At 41.7% G+C, this 27,275-nt stretch overlaps 2 protein-coding genes across 7 annotated transcripts in view; one reads left to right on the plus strand and one right to left on the minus strand.

Annotated features, from left to right (window-relative positions):
* The window catches only part of mettl8 (methyltransferase 8, methylcytidine), a 65,684-nt gene extending 55,430 nt beyond the window's left edge, over nt 1-10,254 (minus strand). For 2 of the 5 annotated variants that reach the window (XM_073047298.1, XM_073047294.1), the window contains exons 1-3: nt 9,586-9,739; nt 2,006-2,182; nt 479-570 (exon numbers count right to left, since the gene is read on the minus strand). In XM_073047298.1, coding sequence (XP_072903399.1) covers nt 479-570; nt 2,006-2,166 — 253 coding nt within the window. In that variant the 5' untranslated portion in view covers nt 2,167-2,182; nt 9,586-9,739. Of the gene's footprint in view, nt 1-478; nt 571-2,005; nt 2,201-9,585; nt 9,740-10,190 lie in introns of those variants that run through there. The other 3 variants (XM_073047297.1, XM_073047296.1, XM_073047295.1) reach the window with 3 other exon arrangements.
* Nucleotides 9,728-27,275, plus strand: part of dcaf17 (ddb1 and cul4 associated factor 17) — a 71,200-nt gene continuing 53,652 nt past the window's right edge. Inside the window, exons 1-5 of one of the 2 annotated variants that reach the window (XM_073047291.1) lie at nt 9,728-9,868; nt 12,655-12,711; nt 18,182-18,408; nt 20,996-21,099; nt 21,634-21,724. In XM_073047291.1, coding sequence (XP_072903392.1) covers nt 18,223-18,408; nt 20,996-21,099; nt 21,634-21,724 — 381 coding nt within the window. In that variant the 5' untranslated portion in view covers nt 9,728-9,868; nt 12,655-12,711; nt 18,182-18,222. Of the gene's footprint in view, nt 9,869-10,669; nt 10,689-12,654; nt 12,712-18,181; nt 18,409-20,995; nt 21,100-21,633; nt 21,725-27,275 lie in introns of those variants that run through there. The other variant, XM_073047292.1, reaches the window with a different exon arrangement.

The following is a 27,275-nucleotide window of genomic DNA, read 5'->3' on the forward strand; positions in this document are numbered from 1 at the left end:
AGCAGTCCTTCAGTTCTATTGAACCAAACCTGTAGACAGTATTCCTTCAATCCTAGAGAGACAAGTGATGTATTGCCGTGTGAGATTGAGCAATAACATGTGTGTTATGCACTTAGATATTGGAGGCTCCTGTTGCAGTACATTAGGAGTCCTTTAATCCTCTGCAGGTACAGTACACTGAATTTAGTTGTTAACTTGACTTTTGCATCTCAGCCTCCATGCTAGAAAATCTGCAAGGAGTATTTGTACTTAAATGGTCTTTAATGGCAGAAGGGCTACTCATAACGGTCATTTTTATTGAGATAATTCAACTTTTACACTGTTAAGAGTCAAAGAAATGTGTTCTTGTAATGAATTAGGAAATCAAAAACACATTTTTTTCACATCTCAGATCATTTTAGTTGTTACAGAACTAATATCTTCCACTCAGTACATCATCCAAAAAAAAACTCCAAAAAGTTCAAATAAAACAGTTTACCTTGTTCTTCCATTGAGAGTTTAACACTAGAATTTTCTTCAGCTTTCTGTCTAGCAAGATCTTCCTGCTCTGGAGTCCACTGGATGTGATCCCTGAAGAGAAAGGTTAACTATTAGGTTGACCATAGATGTTGCATCCGAACTGTCTCGTTGATATACAAGCCAGTATGCAAACCAGGGCAATATGAAATGGAGAGCAAGATGTTGCCTGTGCAGCAAGGTCCCTCCCTCCACACAGCTAATGAATCTAAAGGAATGGCAGAGACTGATACAGTTTGGCGCTCACAGCATCGCAGGAGTTGCCAGTCAGTGTTGAACTCAATGTAGGATTTCCTTAGGGACTCCAGCTCTGGAGTCTTCCTTGGGGTTTACACCTGAAGCCTTCCCCATGACTGGGTATAGCCAAAAGGCAGCAAAGGTTTGAGATCAGAGTTTTCTTTCTTCTAGATAAGCTACGAACCACAGCTGAAGAGCCCCCTCTGCCTGAAGTGTCTGGTTTTAAGGCCCTAGTAACCTGCCTTTGCCCCTTCTCCTGACAGTAGAAGTGGATCCATTGGGCTTAGTAGCTAAGCCACACGTGAAGCCAAGAGCTGTACTTGGTTGTCAGAGGCCATTCGATACAGATGTCATTGGAAGCATTTAATAGTTGTTTAATATCACCAGCCCCAGCCATGTCAACCTTAAGGAACCATACTAACACTAGAATGGATGGATTACTAACAGGCTATTTAAATCCGCTGTAATTATTCTGCATTATTAGTGGGAATGGAGTAAAACTTTAAATATTTTTCCAAAGCAACACACACAAAATGCTGGAGAAACTCAGCAAGTCAAGTAACATCTATGGAAATGAATAAACAGTCAACATTTCGGGCTGAGATCCTTCTTCGTGACTGGAAAGGAAAGGGGAAGACATCAGAATAAAAAGGTGAAGGGAAGGGAAAGTGGATAGCTTGAAGATGATAAGCGAAGCCATGTGGGTAGGAAAAGTAAAGGGCTGGAGAGGAAGTAATCTGGTAGGAGAAGGGAGTGGACCATAGAAGAAAGGGAAGGAGGAGGGGACCCAAGGGGAGGTGATAGGCAGGTGAGAAGAGGTAGGAGACCAATGGGAAATAGAAGAAGCGGGGAGGGGAAACATTATCTTCTTTCTTCCTTTTGTCAAATTTTTTTTACACATTGAAGGAAGGATAAGTAATAAAAACATAGACACAGGGAAAATTAGGTGGTTGTGTGAAATTTTAGACCAGTCTACCTCCATAAGTATAACAAATTAAACTACACTTATGAGTGTCCTGATTTAAATGCTCTATTATCATACTTTATTACCATACGTGTCTCTACTAAACCTCTTAACTAAGAAAAAAGTGCAATATGAAATTCAAGGAATCATTTCAGGAAAAATCATCTATCTTCTTACGTGATGAGAAAATTTGAATAGTTATCATAAACAATTTTAAAATAATACTTTTATAAGACAATTTTATGTAAGCGACAACAATGTAGTCTGGTTTGAGACACTTCGTCTTACCACATGTTGTGTTCAAACACTCTGCTCGGATCAGTTAAAATTCGGGAACCAAGAGGTGCAGTTGGTCGTTGAGAAGTTTGAAATCTGCACTGCAAGTCAGGCTTCTTCAGGAATGTAAGGGACACCATGTGAACCAATGCCATCTGCGGCCTCCTCTTCATAGTGATGAGACGTCTCCTCCGACAGAGAAAAATACTTAAATAAAAATATATTATAATACTTCGTGTGATGAACAGCTATAATGTTTGGGAGAAACATAAGCAAAATTAAGAATGAGAAAGCACTCTTTCATATTGTCCATAGTATTAGATGATGAGCAGGTGAGGATTTTTCTCTTATATTTAGACAGCTAATGTGTACAAGAAAATACTATAAGTAGAGGTATGAACTGGTAAGTAACTTATTTTATTCAGAGAGTTTCAAATAATCCATTCTACGAATATTCCTTGATCAATAACATAATGGCTGTTTTAAAGCTTTAACAAGAGACAATTATTTTAGCGAGCTTAGCTCCAATCAAAATGCAATAGAGAAGGTTAAGGCTAACCTAGAACTGCAAGGCATGGTCTAGTAAATAAATGGTAGTTGAGAATGGGGATGTGACAAGAGATAACGAACATTTGGTGTACTTTATAACCATATAACATATAACCATATAACAATTACAGCACAGAAACAGGCCATTTCGGTCCTTCTAGTCTGTGCCGAATGCTTACTCTTCCCTCCCTTTATGTTGCCAATCCTAGAAATGTAAAATAAACAGGAACACACATGCACAGATGGTTGAAAAATGTTAGTTGCGAAACATTAATTTGACCCTGAGCCTTAACCGATCATGGCATCATTTACGAGGAATATTCCCGACAGAAGACAGTCAAGTCACAAGTTTATGAAGAGGGATGTTGATCAACAGGTGCCTATTTTCAAGACAGACAAAACCTTCTGAACATTTGCGTCTATACAGTCATTTGTATCTGCAAGGTGGACAAACAGAGTGATCAATCAACTACTTAATCAAAGAAAAAAACAATCAAAGCTAAAGCATATTAGGCCATTCTTTACTAAAAGGATGGCATGGTAAAGCAGAAGAATGAAGCTGGCTCACAGCTCCAGCATTTCTGACCTCTAGTGCTCTTTATGTGGAAGCTGCATGTTTTCCTTGTAATCACATTCAAGTTCAAATTTGCTTGTCATTTAACCATAAATGAATCCCCATGAATACTGCCAAATGAAATAGGTTCATCTGGTGTCCAAGTGCAAAACACAGTATCAGCAGTCCTACATTGCAATAGTCACATATAGGACATACAAGATAGCAATAAACGTACAAACACACTAAATAATATAATACAGCCCAAGTCCATGAGTGTTATGTCCTGTATGTTGTTGTCAAGAACATGCCAGCAGCAGTCCACAGACAAATGCAATCTACAGAGAACACTGGAGGGCAGCACTAACAGGAGAGGCCAGCCTCCAACCTGCACGTACTTCAGCATGCCTGCCGTGCCCTCTGCTCTCCCCCACATCGCCTTCAGCATCTCTTCCCTGGGTGACCCCATGGCTTGAGGCCTAATCCGTGCTACAACTGAGGCCACAGAACTCTCCTGCTGTCAGTCTTGTCAATACACCAGTGAACTTGACTTGCAGCGCTCTACATTACCAATGTCCAACAGGGTCCTACAATCATAAGACAATCACTTGCTCCATTTATTATGCACATCAATTCCGACGCCTTTCTATAGCAGGCAGCAAAATGGTCCACACCAAGTTCAGCTCCATTGCTACTGAGCAACTCCCTGATAGGGTAAATCTGTATTACTTGATATTCTTGATAACCAGCAGTGCGTTGCGATCGCAAAAAACATGTAAAGGACAACCAATTTGGTTGGACTGAGTGGCTGCCGCGACTATGCAGAAAGTGGGTAAAGTGGGGGTTTCCCTATATGCTCCAGTTTCCTTACACATCACAAAAACTTGCCGGTCTTTAAATTGATTAACACAAATTACGTAGATTTGATAATCATGTTAACTTGTGATTTGACTGTCTTCTGCATGAAATATTTCTCCTAAATGATGCCTTGATCAGTTAACGTTCCAGTATAGGTTGGTTGTAGAAGGAACAGGATGGACTAGATGGGCATGTTTCATGTTCCACACAGAAGAACAAGGAAATAGTAAGGTATGCAATTGATGCATGAGTGCTTGCATAAACCCAGTGGGCCAAATACCTTCCTTTAATGTTGCAAGCCAATGAGTGAACTGTCTTCCCTGCAATTGCCAATTGCTTGAAAACTAGGGCATTTCAAAAGCTTCTATTTATGAAAACTACTCATGAAAATGTGCTTCCCAGGAAAGTTTTTAAATCAAAATTAAACTCCAGAGAATTGTAGGCATATGAAGCTCATGAAAGTTTCATGAAAGCATGAAACCAAGTAGCAATTTGAAAACAAGGATGAGAATTCTGAAGCAGGAGCCATTCTAGGATTGCAAGTACATGATGCATGAATATAGTGTTCTTGAGCAGCAGAATGTCAGTGGTCTATGAATGGTATTATGTGGAAAGCCATCCAAAGGGCCTAGATAAAAGGTAGAGGCAACAAAGCTGAAAATGTTTCAGCAAACTGTGTACCGAAGCAAGAATGGAGTCATGCAGTTAGGAAGAGAACTCTCCTGGTCTACTTCCATTAGTGGTACACAACTTATCACATTTACCTGAAAAGATAAACACAAGAGATTCTACAGATGCTGGAAAGCCAGGGCAATACACACAAAATGCTGGAGGAACTGAGCAGGTTAAGCAGCATCTATGGAGGGAATAAACATTCAACATTTCAGGCCGAGATCTGATGAAGGGTAAACTGTTTATTCCCCATGATTGACCTTCTGGGTTCCTTCAGCATTTTGTATGTATTACCTGGAAAGATAGTTTACTTATCCTATCAAATGAAATACAGCATCTTTGATAATAGCATATGCCTCAGTATCACACTTGAGGGCTGGTAGAATATGTACACAGGTCACTTGAGTTGAACTTAAAGCCAGAACCTGCTGACATGCAGGAGAATGTGTTGTCACCGAGCCACTCCTAACAACAGTTTGGAGTAAAAGAAAACAAACATTAACCGGATTAGGACGGTTACTGTTAGCTTCTGGACATGTGCAAGACATCAAAAATTGTAATCAAGCTTTGAACTGCAAATACGATACATGAAATAATAATATATGGCATGAAAGATGGAGCAGACAAAACAAACCATTCTAAAACTAGAAGCAAAAACCACTCAGAATAGAGTGAATGATACACAAACTGAAAAATCTAAAGTTGAGAGCATTGTTAGAAATGAAAAGCATACAAGTATTTCAAAAATCCATTCTTGCATGATGGTGTTAATATTTTCAGGACTCTGTAAGAACAATGTAATGTCGATACCCTGAATACTGTAATAGAAATATTCATTCAAGCCAAGAACATGATTGGCTTGGGAGAGATGTAAGAAAGGTAATGGAGATCATTGGTATGTGTTGACATGAAATCTGTGACAAGTTGCTACTGGGTGTTGTGTACAATATAAGAGCACATCAAAGTACACTGCTTCCTGGTGGATGTTGGGATTCTGTTCATTCTGCACAGTATTTATCTGTCAACATTCCAATACAGATTTTTTTTTAACAGATTTCTCTATTGATTTGAGAGGTTGGTCATGACTAGACTGAACTCCTGCCTCAGTAAGGACCTGGACCCATTGCAATTTGCCTTTTGCTGCAATAGGTCAATGGCAGATGCAATCTCAATGGCTCTTCACACAGCTTTCAACCACCTGGACAATACAAACACCTATGTCAGGATGCTGTTCATCGACTATAGCTCAGCATTTAACACCATGATTCCCACAATCCTGATTGAGAAGTTACAGAACCTGGCCTCTGTACCTCCCTCTGCAATTGGATCCTCGACTTCCTAACCGGAAGACCACAATCTGTGCAGATCGGTGATAGCATCTCCTCCTCACTGACAGTCAACCCCAGGGGTGTGTGCTTAGCCCACTGCTCTGCTCTCTCTATATCCATGACTGTGTGGCTAGGCATAGCACAAATACCATCTATAAACTTGCTAATAATACAACCATTGTTGGTAGAATCTCAGATGGAGACGAGAGGGCATACAGGAGTGAGAAACGCCAACTCGTGGAATAGTGTCGCAGCAACAAGCTTGCACTCAACATCAGTAAACCAAAAGTGCTGATTGTGGACTTCAGGAAGAGTAAGACGAAGGAACACATACAAATCCTCATAGAGGGATCAGAAATGGAGAGAGTGATCAGTTTCAAGTTCCTGGGTGTCAAGATCTCTGAGGACCTAACTTGGTCCCAACATATCGATGCAGTTATAAAGAAGGCAAGACAATGGCTATACTTCATTAGGAGTTTGAATAGATTTGATATGTAAACAAATACCCTCTAAAACTTCTATAGATGTACTGTGGAGAGCATTCCGACAGACTGCATGGTCTGGTTGGTGGGCTACTGCACAGGATCGAAAGAAGATGCAGAGGGTTGTAAATTTAGTTGGTTCCTTCTTGGGTACTAGCCTATTAAGTACCCAGGACAAGGAGTGGTGTCCAGAAAGGCAGCATCTATTATTAAGGACCTCCAGCACCCAAGGCATGCCCTTCTCTCACTGTTACCATCAGGTAGGAGGTACAGAAGTTTGAAGGCACACAGCAATTCAGCACTGCTTCTTTCCCCGCCATCCGATTCCTAAATGGACATTTAACACGTGAACACAACCTCACTTTTTTAATAGCTATTATTTCTGTATTTTGCACGATTTTAAGCTATTTAATATATGTACACTGTAATTGATTTTAAAGAGCAAACACAAGGAAATCTGCAGATGCTGGAAATTCAAACAACACACACAAAATGCTGGTGGAACACAGCAGGCCAGGCAGCATCTATAAGGAGAAGCACTGTTGACATTTTGGGCCGAGACCCTTCGTCAGGACTAACTGAAAGGAAAGATAGTAAGAGATTTGAAAGTAGTGGGGGGAGGGGGAAATGCGAAATGATAGAAGACCGGAGGGGGTGGGGTGAAGCTAAGAGCTGGAAAGGTGATTGGCGAAAGTGACACAGAGTTGGAGAAGGGAAAGGATCATGGGATGGGAGGCCTCGGGAGAAAGAAAGGGTGGGGGGAAGCACCAGAGGGAGATGGAGAACAGGCAAACAATTAAATATGTCAGGGATGGGGTAAGAAGGGGAGGAGGGGCATTAACGGAAGTTAGAGAAGTCAATGTTCATGCCATCAGGTTGGAGGCTACCCAGCTGGTATATAAGGTGCTGTTCCTCCAACCTGAGTTTGGATTCATTTTGACAGTAGAGGAGGTCATGGATAGACATATCAGAATGGGAATGGGACGTGGAATTAAAATGTGTGGCCACTGGGAGATCCTGCTTTCTCTGGCGGACCGAGCGTAGGTGTTCAGCGAAACGGTCTCCCAGTCTACGTCGGGTCTCACCAATATATAAAAGGGCACACCGGGAGCACCGGACGCAGTATACCACACCAGCCGACTCACGGGTGAAGTGTTGCCTCACCTGGAAGGACTGTCTGGGGCCCTGAATGGTGGTGAGGGAGGAAGTGTAAGGGCAGGTGTAGCACTTGTTCCGCTTACAAGGATAAGTGCCAGGAGGGAGATCGGTGGGAAGGGATGGCGGGGAATGAGTGGACAAGGGAGTCACGTAGGGAGCAATCCCTGCGAAAAGCAGAAAGGGTGGGGGAGGGAAAGATGTGCTTGGTAGTGGGATCCCGTGGCATAACTGGGACCCATACAGGTGTCCATGGCTACACCCTTGGTTTGGAGGAAGTGGGAGGAGCCAAAGGAGAAATTATTGAGAGTAAGAACTAATTCCGCTAGACAGAGGAGTCAAGATGAGGCTTTTCATTCCAGGATGAAGGAGATGTCTTCCTTTTTTAAACAAAGGGGCTTCCCTTCTTCCACCATCAACTCTGCTCTCAAACGCATCTCTCCCATTTCCCGCACATCTGCCCTCACCCCATTCAGGATAGGGTTCCCCTTGTCCTCACCTACCACCCCACCAGCCTTCAGGTCCAACGTATAATTCTCCGTAACTTCCACCACCTCCAATGGGATCTCCAATGTGTGTTGTTACTGTAATTGATTTACTTATTATTTTTTTCCTTCATTTTCCATATTATGTATTGCATTGAACTGCCGCTGTGAAGTTAACAAATTTCATGACACATGCTGATGATAATAAACCTGATTCTGATTCTAAAGTACTATTTTCTCTGGATAGTTATGTTTCAAAATTAATCACAGATAGGCAAGTTATTTGGCAAGTCAATGTTGACAGAATTAGAGATTGGAAAAGTCAATCCAGGGATGTTGTTGTCCTGGGCATATATAGACTGGGTAGAAATGCCATGAAAATTAGGTTTTATGCAGCTGCAGCAGCACAGTAGCTTATGAGGACAAACATAAATTGACATAAACTTATATCAACATAATTACACACAACCTACATGTGAGCACAAACAAATAAAACAAACATGATACTACTGCAAGACTGAGAGACAGAAAAAAATGGTCCAAGGCAATGTTATCGTTTTTCAGGTCGGTTCCAGAATCTGATGGCAGCTAGGAAGAGGCTGTTGCTGGACAGCATTGAGAAGAGGGCATGACCAAGATGTTGGTGTGCTTGATGAAGGATGCCACACCTGAGACATCACCTTTTTAGATATCCTTAATGGTGGAAGAGCTATATTGGTGAACTAAGTCCTCCACTTTCTGTAGCCTTGTGTATCCATACCATGCCAAGATGCAACCAGTCATATCGTGTTCCACTGTAGAAATCGTCAGAGTCTTCAATGACATGCCCAATCTCCTTAAATGTCTAACAAAGTCGAGACACAGGCATGTTTTCTTTGTGGTTGCATCAATATGCTGGGCTCAGGATAGATAGGTCCTCCAAACTGCTGACTTGAGGTTGCTCATCCTTCCCTCCACTTACCTTTCATGCTTATCTGATTTCCTCTTCCTAATGTCTACAGCAAGCTCCTTGGTTTTGTTGATATTGAGCACAAGATTGTTATTATGATTAAATTCAATTAACTGACTAGCTCGCTGCCTCATCACCCATCTATGATTCTACCAACAATGGTATTATTGGTGAATTTGTGGATGGCATTGGACCTGTGCTTTGCTACTCATAAGTACAGAGAGGGTAGCGCAGCGAAAAAGCAGGTACGCCTGTGTTGATGGTCAGTGTGGAGATTATGTTCATTAACAACTGATCTACTGGCATGTGCATCCCCAGCCCCATCTTCACACGTCAGCGCCAGGACCCCCAAAGCTAAGTTGATCATATTTTAAAAGCCTAAATTACTGCTATATTGCAGTGTACAGGGTGAGTTGATGTCCTGCGCTCCAGAACCGGAGTGCTGAACTGGCGGTGCACAAGCAACATGAGGTAAACGCCATTGCCTTAGGACTGCAGCTCCCTTCTCCAGGCCCTCAGAGCCCAACGTTGGCATCACGGACATATCACCCATTCACTTACAGTTACAAAGCGGAACCGGCGAGAGCGCTCGCAGCTCCGGCAGTAAACTGGAGTCACGTGGAGCCACGAAAACGGCGGCGCCGCGCGGAAATGAGAAAGGATGGGATTTCTGTCGCCGGCGCTGCCAGTGGGAAACTACAAGTCCCAGCAAGCTCCGCGGCGCGGGGCCAGACGGGGCCAATGAAGTGGCGCGAGCAGCTGGTTCCGCGGGTTTTCTCCCGAGCGGCTTTCGGAGCAGAGAGAGCAAGCGGGGTCTATCATCTATCTCCCCCTTTTGATGGCGGTATGAACTATACAACCATTCAAACGCCCGAAATAATTATTGCAATGCATGTTGTTTTTTAAATTAAACTTAGTTCGTATTTATGCTTGTTTGGATACATTACCCTAATGCATCTTTGAGAAAAACGATGAAACAAAATTTGAATAATGTTGCAATTAAGTTTGATCAGACCTTTGAATACGGAATGATAGAAGTGTGTGCGTTATGGTTTGCGGGTCTGTTGTCTTTAAATATATCAGTGCGGTACACAAGTTCAGGTAATATCCTGCCCTGTCTCCCGATCACAGCGTCAGAAGTCGAAAGAAAAGTTGATCGTACTTACCAAATCAAATCTGGAATTGAATTTGGTAGCAGAAATGTCAGGGCGGAGTGCGGTCGGAGCAGTGCTTTCTGGGACGGGGAGCACAAAAACATTCATCTTTCGTTACCGAACAGGAGCGCATCCTGTCCAGGGTTATAACTGTGAGCAGGCGTACATGATCAGTAAGTTAGGTATTATAATTATGATTGAGCTTTCTTACCGGAGACTGATATACAATGCAAAGGATATCGTTCATGGTAAGAAATCTCGATCAAAATTATATAACCTTTCTTACTGATATCCATGTCCCTCTATAGATGTTGCCAGATCAATCTTGAGTTCCTCCAGCTTTTTCTGCGTTAGTACAAAAGAACCCATTTTTCTTTAAAATAGCTGCCGAAGATTGCAGGCCTTGAATGAGAGCTGAGGAAAATGTTTTCTCCATTTCTGCAGGGATAAGGTTCTGCAACCCACTGCCTCAAATAATGGGAAGAGATGAAAGAACAGCTTTTTGAGGCTGTAAGTTACCACAGATAAAAAAAATCCAGAAACTAGCATATAAGTTCGTTCCTTATTAAATCATATTTACTCCTGTATGATATGAAATTATGATGCCATTGATTGTAGAGATGTTCACTATGTCTAGGAGATGGAGAAGATTTTGGAAGGTACTGCATTCTGCAATAACATCTATTTTAAGCAGGAAGTCAACTTTAAGATTGGGATTCCTGCTTTTTTTTAGGCCATTTTGCTGCTGAGATTCAACAAAAGCTGTGGCCTGATTCTGTTTAGATAATGCAAATTAATTACATAGAGTCATAAAACACTACAGCACAGAAACAAGTTCTTTGACCTCGTAGTTTGTGTTGAACTATTAAACTGGTTTGTACTGTTGACCTGCACCCAGACCAAAGCTCTTCATGCCCCTCCCTTCCATGCACTTACTCAAATTTCCCTTAAATGTTAAAATTGAACCTGCATCCACCACGCGCTAGCAACTCGTTCCACACTCTCACCACCCTCTGAGTGAAGAAGTTCCCGCTCATGTTCCCCTTAAATATTTCACTTTTCACCCTTAACCCGTAACCTCCAGTTCTAGTCTCACCTAGACTGTGGAAAAAAGCCTGCTTGCATTTACCCTATCTATACCCCTTATACTTTTGTATACCTCTATCAAATCCCCCCTCATTTTCCTATGCTCTGGGGAGTAAAGTCCTAATCTGTACAACTGACCCTATAAACTCAGTTCCTCAAGTCCTAGCAACGTCTTGTGAGCTTTCTCTGTACTTTTCCAATCTTATTCAAGATTCAACACTGTTTAATGTCATTTCCTCTGCACTGAGTATAAAGGAGAATGAAATAATTGTTACTCCGGATCTGATGCAGCACAAAAAAACACAAAAGATAAAGAACACAATAATAATGAAAACATAAGTATAAATACATAAGATAGCTTATACACATTGATTAATTGTACGTCCATAAGGTGACACTAGGCTGAACATAAATAAGGTGATTGATGGGAAATAATAAAGCAGCAGTGGAGGTGTTGATCAGTCAGCCTTACTGCTCAGGCAAAGTAACTGTTTTTGAGTCTGGTGATGCTGGCCTGGATGATACTTAGCCTCCTTCCTGATGGAAGTAGGACAATCAGTCCATGAGCAGGATGGGAGGGAACCTTCATGATATTACTGGCATTTTTCCTGCACCTTTCTATATATTTGGCTGGTGCCAGTGATGCGTTGGGCAGATTTGACTACCGGGTAGAGCCTTCCTGTCCAGTGCAGAGCAGTTTCTGTACCAAGTAGTGATGCAGCTTGGTAGGATGCCCTCTACTGCATCTCTGTGGCTACGGATATGCAAAGTTCAGCTCTCTTCGGTCTCCTCAAAGTAGAGGCATTGGTGAACTTCCCTGACTGTGTAGGATGTGTTCTGGGACCATGGGAGGTTGTGTGTGATGTGTACTCCCGGGAGTTTGAAACTGTTTGTAGTTTCCTCTGCCGTGTCACCGATGTAAAGAGTGGTGTGAGTTCTCCTGAAGCTGGTAACCATCTCCTTTGTCTTGTTGACATTAAGGAAGAGGTTGTTTGCCTGACCCCATGCCTTGAGCTCCTCCACGTCCTCTCTGTAGGCCAGCTCATCGTTGTTGGTGATGAGCCTCACCACTGCTGTGCTGTCAGTGAACTTGACGATGTGATTGCTCGGGTGTTTGGCCGTGTAGTCACGTCTGAACAGAGTGTACAGCAATGGGCTTGGCTCACAGCCCTGGGGAGGGGCAACAGACATGTTGAGGGTGATGAGGAGGGAGCAGCAGTTGTGTATCCTCACTGAGGTCAGTTGGTTAGGAAGTCCAACACCCCACTTTGCACAATGGTATACTTAGACCAAGGAATAGGGCTTTGTTCACCAAGGTCTGTGGGACGATAGTGTTGCATGCCGAACTGAAATCTAAAACAGCATTTTAATATGTGTCCTTGTTTTCTAGGTGTGTCAGGGCCAGGTGAATGACCGATGCTATATCTGTCGTAGAGCAGTACTGTCGGTAAGTATACTGGTGAGTGTGGTAGGAATGGGGATTTTGATATATGCCATAATTATCAACTGTTGAAAACATTTCATGATGGTGGCATCAGTGCTGTGGGGCAGTAGTCATTTAGTTCTGAAGGTGTAGAGTTCTTTGGTACAGGGATGTTGGTGGCTGATTTGAAACATGTGGTGACAGCAGCCTGGATGAGTATAATGTTGAAGATATCAGTGAGCTGGTGTGCACAGTTCTTGAGTACATGGCCTGGGGTGTTGTCTGGCCCGGTTACCGTACAGGTTGACTCTGAGGAGTCTTTCTCACATCTGCTGCAGACAGTGGCTGCTCACGTCTGAGCTTTCATGGCTGGCATTGTGTTGCATGCCTCAAAGTGTGCATAAAAGTTGTTTAGAGCATCAGGGAGGGAGGTGTCACTGGTACGGTGTTTGCTGTTTCTCCTTGCGTAATCTGTAACGCCCATGATACCCAGCCACATATGCTGGGGATTGTTATCAGACAGGTGCTCCTAAATTTTTTGTGCGTAGTTGGCCTTTGCCCTCTTGATGCCTAAGATGAGATTTCTGATGGCTGCTCTGAGAGCTGTTCTGTCGCCAGACTTGAAGGCGGTAGGGTGCGCACCTCTGTGTTCAGCCAGGGCTTCTGGTTGGGCTCTGAGATGACTGTTCTTGAGGTACCAATGTCGTCTACACACTTAATGTAGCCAATGACAGATGAGGCATATTCCTTGAGGTCTGTGTTAGTGGTCCCCAGCCACCGGGCTGCAAAGCATGTACTACCGGGCCGCGAGGAAACAATATGATTTGACGATATAAGTCAGCTGCACCTTTCCTCATTCCCTCTCACACCCACTGTTGAACTTGAACTCACGCGAGGTCACCAGTTGCCTAAACGCAGTGACACCTTCGCGCGGCCGGCAGGAAGTGCCGTTGCTACTGGCCTGGAGTGCGGACAGATGGGTGCCGCCTCTAAACCTGTTTAGCACACTGAACGTTTGTGGGGAACCCGGTGCTAAAATATTTGCGGACGACTTAATTTGGGCTCAGGGTTTCATAAGTAGCAGAGCAGCTACCTCGCTGCAATCTACTGAAAATCATCCCTCGAGCCAAACTTTTGTCGGCCAATAGATCCTACCTACCTACAAGGGGGAGGTGGGTGCGCGCCCTGTCGCACTCCTCACTCGGTCGGTCGCTCTCTCCGGACTGCGACCGCCGTGGCCCTGGCGCGGGGACCTCCGGCTCTTTCCTTGTCCTCTCATCCCACACATGACCAGCCGCACCTGGCCAAGGCAGCAGACAGGCGGGAAGCTGGAGTTCAGGCCCGGAGGCTGTCTAATGAGGCAATGAAGCCCTCAAAATTGCTTTGGTACCTTGAGTCCAAGCACCCTGCACTTAAAGACAAACCTGTTGAGTTTTTTGAGTGGAAAAAACGTGAGCAAGTGGGACAGAAGCAAGTGCTGATAGCCACGAAAACTAAATTGCGGAATAGACTGGACTGTATTCCAGTTTTGATTAACACCCCCCCCCCCCGCCCCCCGTAGGCCAGTCCACAATAATATTGTCAATTTTAAACCAGTCCGCATTGCAAAAAAGGTTGGTGACCCCAGTCTATGTTGTTGTTTGTTGTTTGTGGCAGCCTTGAATATTTGCCAGTTAATCCGTTAGTCTGTTCAAAACTGTCTTGGAGCATAGAAATTGCCTCATTGGGCCTTACAGTGATGGTCCTCTTGACCGGTTTCTCCATTTTCAGCACCAGTTGATATCTTTGCTGTAGGTAGTTGACCAAAACTGCACACATTACATGAAATTAGGCCTCACCTTGCATCTTACAGAACACCCCAGTATTTTGACTTATGAAGCCCAATGTGCCAAAAGCTCTTTTCAGATTACCGAGTTCCTCCTCCCCACCATTTGCAACATTTACCAGGAGCATTGGAAATGAAGGGCACAAAGCATTGTTGAATATCCCTATCATCCATCCCGTAATCTTTTTAACCCACTACCATCAGGAAGAAGGTACAGAAGCATCAAGACTAGGACTGCCAGACTGGTTAACTGCTTCTTCCCTTGGGCTATGAGATTAATGAATACCCTGCCACCACCAAGGTCTCATCACTAGGACAGCAAACTGTCTACTGTTTACCTGTGCTATGCACAACATGCATTTTGAATTATATTTTAACTTGTGGTCATATTTTGTTTTACGTGCAGTATGTGATATACATTTTGTGGGTGCACTGTGGTGCAGAAGAATGTTGTTTGGTTGTACACACCTACAATCAGATGACAATAAACTTGAACTTGTATGACCCTATTTGCCTGTGACACCACTTTCAAGGAATTATGGATCTATATTCTAGATTCATCTGTTCTACCGCACTTCACAGTGTCCTACTGCTCACCGTAAATCCTATCCCTTTTATTCTCCCAAAGTACAACATTTTACTCTTGTCTGCATTAAATTCCTTTTGCCACTTTTCAGCTAACTTTTCCAGATGGTACAGATCCTGCTGCAACCTTTGATAGCCTTCTTTGCTGTCCACTAAGACACCAGTCTTGCTGTCAGCTGCAAATTTGCTGATCCAGTGTATCACATAGAAACATAGAAAATAGATGCAGGAGTAGGCCATTCGGCCCTTCGAGCCTGCACCGCCATTCAGTATGATCATGGCTGATCATCCAACTCAGAACCCCGTACCTGCTTTCTCTCCATACCCCCTGATCCCTTTAGCCACAAGAGCCATATCTAGCTTCCTCTTAAATATAGCCAATGAACTGGCCTCAACTGTTTCCTGTGGCAGAGAATTCCACAGATTCACCACTCTCTGTGTGAAGAAGTTTTTCCTCATCTCGGTCCTAAAAGGCTTCCCCTTTATCCTTAAACTGTGACCCCTTGTTCTGGACTTCCCTGACATCGGAAACAATCTTCCTGCATCTAGCCTGTCCAATCCCTTTAGAATTTTATACGTTTCAATAAGATCCCCCCTCAATCTTCTAAATTCCAGTGAGTATAAGCCTAGTCGATCCAGTCTTTCTTCATATGAAAGTCCTGCCATCCCAGGAATCAATCTGGTGAACCTTCTCTGTACTCCCTCTATGGCAAGAATGTCTTTCCTCAGATTAGGGGACCAAAACTGCACACAATATTCTAGGTGCGGTCTCACCAAGGCCTTGTACAACTGCAGTAGAACCTCCCTGCTCCTGCACTCAAATCCTTTTGCTATGAATGCCAACATACCATTTGCCTTTATCACCACCTGCTGTACCTGCATGCCCACCTTCAATGACTGGTGTACAATGACACCCAGGTCTCGTTGCACCTCCCCTTTTCCTAATCGGCCACCATTCAGATAATAATCTGTTTTCCTGTTCTTGCAACCAAAGTGGATAACCTCACATTTATCCACATTAAATTGCATTTGCCATGAATTTGCCCACTCACCTAACCTATCCAAGTCACCCTGCATCCTCTTCGCATCCTCCTCACAGCTAACACCGCCGCCCAGCTTCGTGTCATCCGCAAACTTGGAGACGCTGCATTTAATTCCCTCGTCTAAATCATTAATATATATTGTAAACAACTGGGGTCCCAGCACTGAGCCGTGCGGTACCCCACTAGTCACTGCCTGCCATTCTGAAAAGGTCCCGTTTACTCCCACTCTTTGCTTCCTGTCTGCCAACCAATTCTCTAACCACATCAATACCATACCCCCAATACCATGTGCTTTAAGTTTGCACAGTAATCTCCTGTGTGGGACCTTGTCAAAAGCCTTTTGAAAATCTAAATATACCACATCCACTGGCTCTCCCCATCCACTCTACTAGTTACATCTTCATAAAATTCTATAAGATTCGTCAGACATGATTTTCCTTTCACAAATCCATGCTGACTTTGTCCGATAATTTCACCATCACATTACCATCCAGATCGTTGATGTAGATTACAAACAACAACAAACCCAGCATCGATCCCTGCGGCACGCCACTCATCACAAGCTGCCAGTCATAGAGGTAACCATCTACTACCACTGTCTGACTTCTCCCTCGAAGCTGCTGTCTAGTCCAATTTACTACTTTATCTTGAATGCCAAGTGACTGAAACTTCTTGACCAACCTTTGTCAAAGGCCTTGCCGTCATCAACTATCTGGTGACTTCCTTGAAAAGCTCTTAAGATTGGTTAAATATGCCCTACAGTACTGTGCAAAAAGTCTTAGGCACATATATTTAGGTAAGGTGCCCAAGACATTTGCACATAACTGTATTTATCAGTGTGGAGCGGAGAGCGAGTTTGTAAATCTGTTGGGAGTAAAGAATGGTAGGAATGGCGGAGGGTGGAGCTGCAGAAGGAGTGTGGGACGGGTGGAAGAGGAAGAGTGCTGGGACGTGGGGTGGTGGGGACGCAGCCACACTCAGCCCTGAGACACCAGGGAAGGTAATTTGATTACAAACAACTGGTTTATTAATCATTACGGAATATCTCTCTAATGATTCCCGGTCCTTCCACTCACCCTTCCCTTTTTCCCAACCATGGTTCCACTCTCCCTTCCCCGTGCCAATCTCAGTCCATAACAGAGTTCCACATCAAAATCAGATTTATCATCACTCACATATGTCGTCAAACTTGTTTTTTTTGTACGACAGCAGTACAATTGAATATATAAAATTACTAGTCTTAGGCACCCCAGCTATATATATATGTGCCTAGACTTTTGCACAATATGTGCCACATACATATTGTCTCTCTAATCAGTCCATGTCTATCCAAATACTTATATATCCGGTCCCTTAGAATACCTTCCAGTAACCTATTCACTACTGATGGCAGGCTCAATTGCCTGTAATTTCCCAGTTTATTCTTAGAGCCTTTCTTGACCAACAGAACAACATCAGATATCCTCCAATCCTCCGGAACCTCACCCATGGCTAATGACGTTTTAAAAATCTCTGCTTGGGCCCTGCAATTTCCCACAGGGTTTGAGGGAGCACCTTGTCACGCCATAAGGATTTATCCGTCTTAATTTGCTTCAACAGCAAAATGCAATTTCCTGAGGTAACACCCAAACCTTTCCAAAATAGCCAGCATGCACAGTACTGATCATTACTTGCACAATGTAGACAGTTCCCTGCTATAAATGGGAGCATTGTAAGTGATAGAACCTGTATTATTGTGGGTTTCCTGTACCCAAAGGGCATTCACAATATAATGTACAATAGTAATAATGGAATTGTCTTGGAAACTGATTTAGGATCTGATTTAATGTTACCTTTTTTCATCAATTATTTTAACATTTGCTTAATGGGAAATATGGATCTGCAAAGCTGAGAACTTAATTAAAATTTAGCATAATAATGACTTGCTGCCATAGTAACGTTGAAATATATTAAACTTATATTTTATAAGATTTCAAGATGTCACACATTAAAATCATTCACCGATCTGGTCAACTAACTTTCCATTTTCTTCCATTTTCAGATATGCCAATTCCAAAAATGTAATTTCAATATCAAACAAACATGGAGAGTTTAATAAATACATCGTCTATAAAAATGTATGGTATAAGAAATTCAACCAACATTTCGTGTTTAAGGAAAGTAAATAACTGCTGTATCTTGGCTGCAAGATCTCTTGGTTTGTATGGGAATGAAGTTGGTTCCATTCACAGGAAAAACTTGGCCATCCTCTGTCAGTTAGTATGTCAGGTCAGTGTCAAATCTTAAGTAAATCATGTAACGTTAATAATGTAATTTTTAATCTTATGTGGGCCATGTTTATATATTTTCAGGTTAAAAAATGATTGAGTTATTTTATAGAGGTGCTTAAATTATGAGAATAGAATAGAAAGAAAATAGCCCATTTCCTATTATTAAGAAGTTTAGAATTAGAAACATGAATGCAAGATTATATGCATGCAATTTAGAAAAAGCTCAAACATTTTTGTTAACCTAGAGGAGTTGGTTAGGCTGTGGAATGCATTACTGGAGCTGCTAATTAAAGCAGAAATATGGTTAACATTTAAGACATTATATTGGAAGTAAGATGTGGGGGGGGGGTAAATGATATTGGAATAGATCAGATGTGTCAAATTTATGTTTAATGTCATGTGCACAAGTACATTGTAAGTACAGAGGCAGTGAAAAGTTACTTGCAGCAATCACATGCACATAGCATCACTTAAGCAGCATCCAGAAGAAAGCTATAAATATAAACAGAATTTTTACAAGGAAGAACACAAAACAAAAGAAAATGAAGTCCATTTTAGTGCAAAGTCATCATTGTCATAGTGTCACTGAACCCCAGTGATGAAGGTTGTTCCTGTTGCTCAAGAACCCAATAGTTGAAGGAAAGCAGATGTGCTGAATGTGGTGGTGTGGGACTTCAAGGCTTCTATGCCTTCTGCCTGATGGTAGCTGCAAGAATATGGCCAGGACAGTGGGATCTTTGATGGATGTTGGTCCTGAGGGTGGAAGAGAAGAAAAGGAGGGTGGAGGGGTGAAAAGATAACCAGAATGGGCAAAGGAGACAGAAGAGAGGAAGGAGAATTTTTTAAAAAAAGGGGGCATGGGTAGTAATTACAGGAAGTCAGAGAAATCGAGTTCATGCCATCTGTTCATTCCCAGATGGAATATCAAGTTTTGCTCTTCCAACTTGAGTTCGGCCTCATTGTGGTCGTGAACAGACATGTCAGTATGGGAACAGGAAGGTGAATTAAAATGGGTAACCACTGGAGATCTTGCCTTTTGTGGCGGACTAAGTGGAGGTGCTCAATGAAGTGGTCTCCTTCACTACATTAGGTCTCACTGATGTAGTGAAGGCTGTACCATTGGCACCGGATACAATAAATGACCCCAACAGATTTGCAAGTGAAGTGTTGCCTCACTTGGAAGGACTGTTTGGGGTGCTCAGTGGTGGAAAGGGGTAAAGGTATAGAGGCAGGTGTGGTACTTGTCATGGTTACAGGGATAATTGCCAAGAGGGTGACCATTGGGGAGGGACAAGTGGACAAGGGTGTCACATAGTGTGCATTCCATGTAGAAAGTGGAGAAGGGAGGAAAGAAGGATGTTTCCAGTGGTAGGATCCCATTGAAGATGGTGGAAGTTGCAGAAAATGAGGTACTGGATACAGAGGTAGTGTGGTGGTAGGACTATCCCTGTTACAACAGCAGGAGGATGGAGGAGATGCAGGTAAGGGCAGCATTGAAGGTGGTGGAAGGGGAAACCTTTTTAATTTTAGAAATCTCATGGTCCACTCTCTCCTAACAGATTCCTTCAGTGTTTTAGCTCTTACCACCAAGTTTCTTAGATAGATAGATAGATACTTTATTCATCCCCATGGGGAAATTCAACTTTTTTTTCCAATGTCCCATACACTTGTTGTAGCAAAACTAATTACATACAATATTTAACTCAGTAAAAAAATATGATATGCATCTAAATCACTATCTCAAAAAGCATTTTAAAATAGCTTTTAAAAAGTTCTTAAGTCCTGGCGGTTGAATTGTAAAGCCTAATGGCATTGGGGAGTATTGATCTCTTCATCCTGTCTGAGGAGCATTGCATCGATAGTAACCTGTCGCTGAAACTGCTTCTCTGTCTCTGGATGGTGCTATGTAGAGGATGTTCAGAGTTTTCCATAATTGACCGTAGCCTACTCAGTGCCCTTCGCTCAGCTACCGATGTTAAACTCTCCAGCACTTTGCCCATGACAGAGCCCGCCTTCCTTACCAGCTTATTAAGACGTGAGGCGTCCCTCTTCTTAATGCTTCCTCCCCAACACGCCACCACAAAGAAGAGGGCGCTCTCCACAACTGACCTATAGAACATCTTCAGCATCTCACTACAGACATTGTACAGACATCTTACCCCCTCCGCCACCCACTCACCTTCTCCTTTACCTGGTTTCACCTATCACCTGCAAGCTTGTACTCCTTGCCCTCCCCATGCCCATTTTCTTATTCTGGCTTCTGCCTCCTTCCTTTCTTGGCCCAAACATCAACCATTTATTCCCTTCATAGATAATGTAGTCAATTGACCTTGGAGACTCCATGCCTGCAGTGAGAATAAAAGATATTAAAGCTTAAAGTATATATCCTCTGTGAAACTTTAATTAAAAATAGCATGACTTAAAAGTTGCTTGTTGTGTATTTGTAATTGATTTGTAGATTATTTTAATAATTTTGCTGCATGTTGGTTTTAATTGATGATTAAAAGGAGACTGCTGCTCTCCCCATTGATCCAATTAAAGAAAGTTAGAGAATGATTCAATCAGATTAATTTGTTGTCTTTCAGAAAACTACAACATTTGAGAGAGTTTGGACAAAACAATCACATTCACCAGTGATTTATGAAAAAGGAAAGATTTATCTCGACAATTACAGATGCTGTTTTATCAGGCAAGTCAAATGTATGAAGATATACAATATGAAAATATAAAAATATGAACCTATAAAATATATATAAACATATGGACAAATATATTTTGTACAATCATAAGAATATTATAATGTACAAAATATAAAATGGGGATGTATCATTGAAATTAATACAAGTTACAAATGCCAGATAGAGCTGCTGATCCATAGTTTTAATAACTCAGTTTCAGTCCTGACCTCTGAAGTAACCCACCTGGAGTTTGTACACTTTTCCTTTGCTTTGTGCTTCCTCCAAGTACTCAAGTTTCTTCCCATATACTATAGCTGTGCGAGTTGATAGGTTAGTTGCTTTCTCTAAATTGACCCTAGTGTGTATAAAATTGTGGAATCTGAGCTAGAGGAAAAGTGATGGGAATGTGGGGAAAATGAAATAAATTTCATATAAGCCTAGGTTAAATGATACTTGATTACTGGTAGAGAATCGGTAGATTAAAGACCTATTTCTATATGGAGGCTATATGACTCTTAACTCTCTTTAAAATTTTGCTGTGTCAGTACTGGCCCTCAGCCGATCTTGCTTTATGAATTGCCCAAACTCCGGAAGTCTGAGAAGATTGAGGATGTTCTACTTTGTGAGTCACCTGTGGTAAGTGGATAATTTAAAATGTGTAATATTAACAGTGTACAATTTTAAATTGAATTAAACAATGATTGGTACATACAGAAGACGAATTTACGTTTTTCAAAACTCGAAGCCAATCTTCATTAATAAAGGTCATAATAAGTTCTCTCTCCCAATCTTGTTTAATCTTTAGTGATAGGTTCTCTTTTTGTAACAAAAATAAATTATAAATTCTACTAATGGAACCTTTCACTAAGGGATTCAATTTCAAAATGGTATCCAACAAATCAGATTCTTGTAAATATGGAAACTTAGGTAAATATTGTTGTAAAAAATGTGTATGAGCAACAGAATATTTGTTAATTAACTCCTCACAAGTCATCAATCGACCATCACAAAATAAATCTGTAAAAGAATGAATTCCTTTATTTTTCCATAGAAGAAAAATGGGGTCAGTTGTTGAAGGTTTAAATGAGAAGTTTTGATATAAAAAAACTAGATAACTTAAATTGTTTCGAATTTTAAAAAATTATGAAACTGAACCCAAATCCGTAGGGATTGTTTAGTAACCGGATAGAGATTTAAATTTGGAATTTTAGAGAGCTGCAAAGGTACTGGAGCTCCTAAAGTTGATGTTAAATGAAATTGTTTAACAGCTTTTAATTCCAAATCAACCCATAATGGTTTTTGGTTCTTATCAAGCCACCGTTGTACACCATTATTACTTAACAAAGGAGAGACTATCTAAAATATTTCCTAGTATAGATAACTATTGCGATAGATGTAAAACTGAAGTAGCTACTTTGTCACGTATGTTTTGGTCACGTTCTGCATTAAAATCGTCCTGGAAATCTTTATTTTCTCCAATCTCTAAAGCTTTGAAAATTAATTTACAACCTAATAGATTGACTGTTTGGAATAGTTCCGCATCATATTCAGGTTATCTCATTTTCAGATCAACATGTAATCGCATTTGTTACACCACTGGCAAGAAGGGCTATCTTATTAAAATTCTTGCTCTACATTAATTGAATGGTTTTCTCAAGTGATGTTGTGTCTTAATTTGGAAAAAATTAGAAATAGAATTTTTGATCCTCGATTTGATTTTGAGAGAAGATGGGGTTCTTTTGCTAAATATTATCATTTAATTTGAATTAAGTTGTATGATATCCTTCCAATTTTATTTTTTTTTTATAAATATGAAATGGCGGTTGATGACTTTTTTTAATATATTTAGATGATGGTCAAATGTATTGCTCTGGGGTGGTTGATTCCTAATGGGTTTTTTTTTGTAGTTAGTGACTTTTTTTCCTAGTTAGATGGGGTTCTTTTTCTTTTCCTTCTTTTTCCTATATATAAATTTTTTTTTCTATTTTTATATTTTAAGATCAGTTTTTTTCTTCAGCTTTATTAATTGTATACATATTAATCTGTTGAAGTTTTGTATCATTTTATAGCTGTTGAAGATTATGTATCAATAAAAAGATTCTAAAAATGAAAAATGTGTAATATTAAAAAAATTATAGAACATGTACTGCTAGTATATTTTCACTTTCTGAAACCTGATATGCCAACCAACTTCTGGCACCATTGAGGAGATAGGGACATTGACATGAAGTAATGGAGACCAGGCACAATTATTTCTTCCTCTTGTCACCTGATGATAACTCATTTTCTAAATATAATGGCAGATATATCCCAACCAAATAAGTGATAGTTTTTTTTTAGGTTCTTAGTTGTTATGTATTTAATATTTCAGTAATATTTGAGTAATATTGTAAACATGTTGTTTGATTAAGCATTCTTTTTTTACATGATTCATGAAGGGTATACGTAAGAAGTATGTGAATGGTTATGTCACTGTGCTGTCATGTCATGTGCCTGCCTCACTAAAGTAAAAATGAAGTGTACGCATTCTCCTGGCCCCCCCGTGTTTTTCTTTTAATTAGTTTTGGAGTTACAAAACATAACTCTGGTGACAAGGAAGTTTTAAAATGAACCCAAGACAACTACCTACCTGTTGAAACATAGAAACATAGAAAATAGGTGCAGGAGTAGGCCATTCGGCCCTTCAAGCCTGCACGGCCATTCAGTATGATCATGGCTGATCATCCAACTCAGAACCCCGTACCTGCTTTCTCTCCATACCCCATGATCCCTTTAGCCACAAGGGCCATATCTAACTTCCTCTTAAATATAGCCAATGAACCGGCCTCAACTGTTTCCTGTGGCAGAGAATTCCACAGATTCACCACTCTCTGTGTGAAGAAGTTTTTCCTCATCTCGGTCCTAAAAGGCTTCCCCCTTATCCTTAAACTGTGACCCCTTGTTCTGGACTTCCCCAACATCGGAAACAATCTTCCTGCATCTAGCCTGTCCAATCCCTTTAGAATTTTATACGTTTCAATAAGATCCCCCCTCAATCTTCTAAATTCCAGTGAGTATAAGCCTAGTCGATCCAGTCTTTCTTCATATGAAAGTCCTGCCATCCCAGGAATCAATCTGGTGAACCTTCTCTGTACTCCCTCTATGGCAAGAATGTCTTCCCTCAGATTAGGGGACCAAAATTGCACACAATATTCTAGGTGTGGTCTCACCAAGGCCTTGTACAACTGCAGTAGAACCTCCCTGCTCCTGCACTCAAATCCTTTTGCTATGAATGCCAACATACCATTTGGCTATTTCACCACCTGCTGTACCTGCATGCCCACCTTCAATGACTGGTGTACAATGACACCCAGGTCTCGTTGCATCTCCCCTTTTCCTAATTGGCCACCGTTCAGATAATAATCTGTTTTCCTGTTCTTGCAACCAAAGTGGGTAACCTCACATTTATCCACATTAAATTGCATCTGCCATGAATTTGCCCACTCACCTAACCTATCCAAGTCACCCTGCTTCCTCTTAGCATCCTCCTCACAGCTAACACCGCCGCCCAGCTTCGTGTCGTCCGCAAACTTGGAGATGCTGCATTTAATTCCCTTGTCTAAATCATTAATATATATTGTAAACAACTTGGGTCCCAGCACTGAGCCTTGCGGTACCTCACTAGTCACTGCCTGCCATTCTGAAAAGGTCCCGTTTACTCCCACTCTTTGCTTCCTGTCTGCCAACCAATTCTCTATCCACATCAATACCATACCCCCAATACTGCGTGCTTTAAGTTTGCACAGTAATCTCCTGTGTGGGACCTTGTCAAAAGCCTTTTGAAAATCTAAATATACCACATCCACTGGCTCTCCCCTATCCACTCTACTAGTTACATCTTCAAAAAATTCTATAAGATTCGTCAGACATGATTTTCCTTTCACAAATCCATGCTGACTTTGTCCGATGATTTCACCTCTTTCCAAATGTACTGTTATCACATCTTTCATAACCGACTCTAGCATTTTCCCCACCACCGATGTCAGACTAACCGGTCTATAATTCCCCAGTTTCTCTCTCCCTCCTTTTTTAAAAAGTGGGGTTACATTAGTCACCCTCCAATCCTGAGGAACTAATCCAGAATCTAAGGAGTTTTGAAAAATTATCACTAATGCATCCACTATTTCTTGGGCTACTTCCTTAAGCACTTTGGGATGCAGACCGTCTGGCCCTGGGGATTTATCTGCCTTTAATCCCTTCAATTTACCTAACACCACTTCCCTACTAACTTGTATTTCCCTCAGTTCCTCCATCTCACTAGACCCTCGGTCCCTTACTATTTCCGGAAGATTATTTATGTCCTTGTTAGTGAAGACAGAACCAAAGTAGTTATTCAATTGGTCTGCCATGTCTTTGTTCCCTACGATCAATTCACCTGTTTCTGACTGTAAAGGACCTACATTTGTCTTGACCAATCTTTTTCTTTTCACATGTCTATAAAAGATTTTACAGTCAGTTTTTAGGTTCCTTGCCAGTTTTCTCTCATAATCTATTTTCCCTTTCCTAATTAAGCCATTTGTCCTCCTCTGCTGGTCTCTGAATTTCTCCCAGTCCTCAGGTGTGCCGCTTTTATTTTGCTAATTTATATGTTTCTTCTTTGGACTTGATACTATCCCTAATTTCCCTTGTCAGCCACGGGTGCACTACCTTCCCTGGTTTATTCTTTTGCCAAACTGGGATGAACAATTGTTGTAGTTCATCCATGCGATCTTTAAATGCTTGCCATTGCATATCCACCGTCAACCCTTTAAGTATCATTTGCCAGTCTATCTTAGCTAATTCACGTTTCATACTTTCAAAGTTACCCTTCTTTAAGTTCAGAACCTTTGTTTCTGAATTAACTATGTCACTCTCCATCTTAATGAAGAATTCCACCATATTATGGTCACTCTTACCCAAGGGGCCTCGCACGACAAGATTGCTAACTAACCCTTCCTCATTGCTCAATACCTAATCTAGAATGGCCTGCTCTCTAGTTGGTTCCTTGACATGTTGGTTCAGAAAACCATCCCGCATACATTCCAAGAAATCCTCTTCCTCAGCACCCTTACCAATTTGGTTCACCCAATCTATATGTAGATTGAAGTCACCCATTATAACTACAGTTCCTTTATTGCACGCATTTTTAATTTCCTGTTTAATGCCATCCCCAACCTCACCACTACTGTTAGGTGGCCTGTACACAACTCCCACCAGCGTTTTCTGCCCCTTAGTGTTATGCAGCTCTACCCATATCGATTCTACAGCCTCCTGGCTAATGTCCTTCCTTTCTATTGCGTTAATCTCCTCTCTAACCAGCAATGCTACCCCACTTCCTTTTCTTTCCTGTCTATCCCTCCTGAATATTGAATATCCCTGGATGTTGAGCTCCAATCCTTGGTCACCCTGGAGCCATGTCTCTGTGATCCCAACTATATCATATTCATTAATAACTATCTGCACATTCAATTCATCCACCTTGTTATGAATGCTCCTCGCATTGACACACAAAGCCTTCAGGTTTTTTTTTTACAACACTCTTAGCCCTTATACAATTATGTTGAAAAGTGGCTGTTTTTGCTTTTTGCCCTGGATTTGCCTGCCTGCCACTTTTACTTTTCACCTTACTACTTTTTGCTTCTACCCTCATTTTACATCCCTCTGTCTCTCTGCACTTGTTCCCATCCCCCTGCCACATTAGTTTAAAGCCTCCTGAACAGCAGTAGCAAATGCTCCCCCTAGGACATTGGTTCCAGTCCAGCCCAGGTGCAGACTGTCCTGTTTATACCAGTCCCACCTCCCCCAGAACTGGTTCCAATGCCCCAGAAATTTGAATCCCTCCCCCTTGCACCATTTTTCAAGCCACGTATTCATCTGAAATATCCTCCTATTTCTACTCTGACTAGCACGTGGCATTGGTAGTAATCCAGAGATTATTACCTTTCTGGTCCTACTTTTTAGTTTATCTCCTAACTCCCTAAATTCTCCTTGTAGGACCTCATCCTGTTTTTTACCTATATCGTTGGTACCCATGTGCACCATGACCACTGGCTGTTCACCCTCCCGTTCCAGAATGTCCTGCAGCCGCTCAGAGACATAGTTGACCCTTGCACCAGGGAGGCAACATACCATCCTGGAGTCTCGTTTGCGGCCGCAGAAATGCCCATCT

This window comes from Hemitrygon akajei, chromosome 5 (genome assembly GCF_048418815.1).
Source record: "Hemitrygon akajei chromosome 5, sHemAka1.3, whole genome shotgun sequence".
NCBI lineage: Eukaryota > Metazoa > Chordata > Chondrichthyes > Myliobatiformes > Dasyatidae > Hemitrygon > Hemitrygon akajei.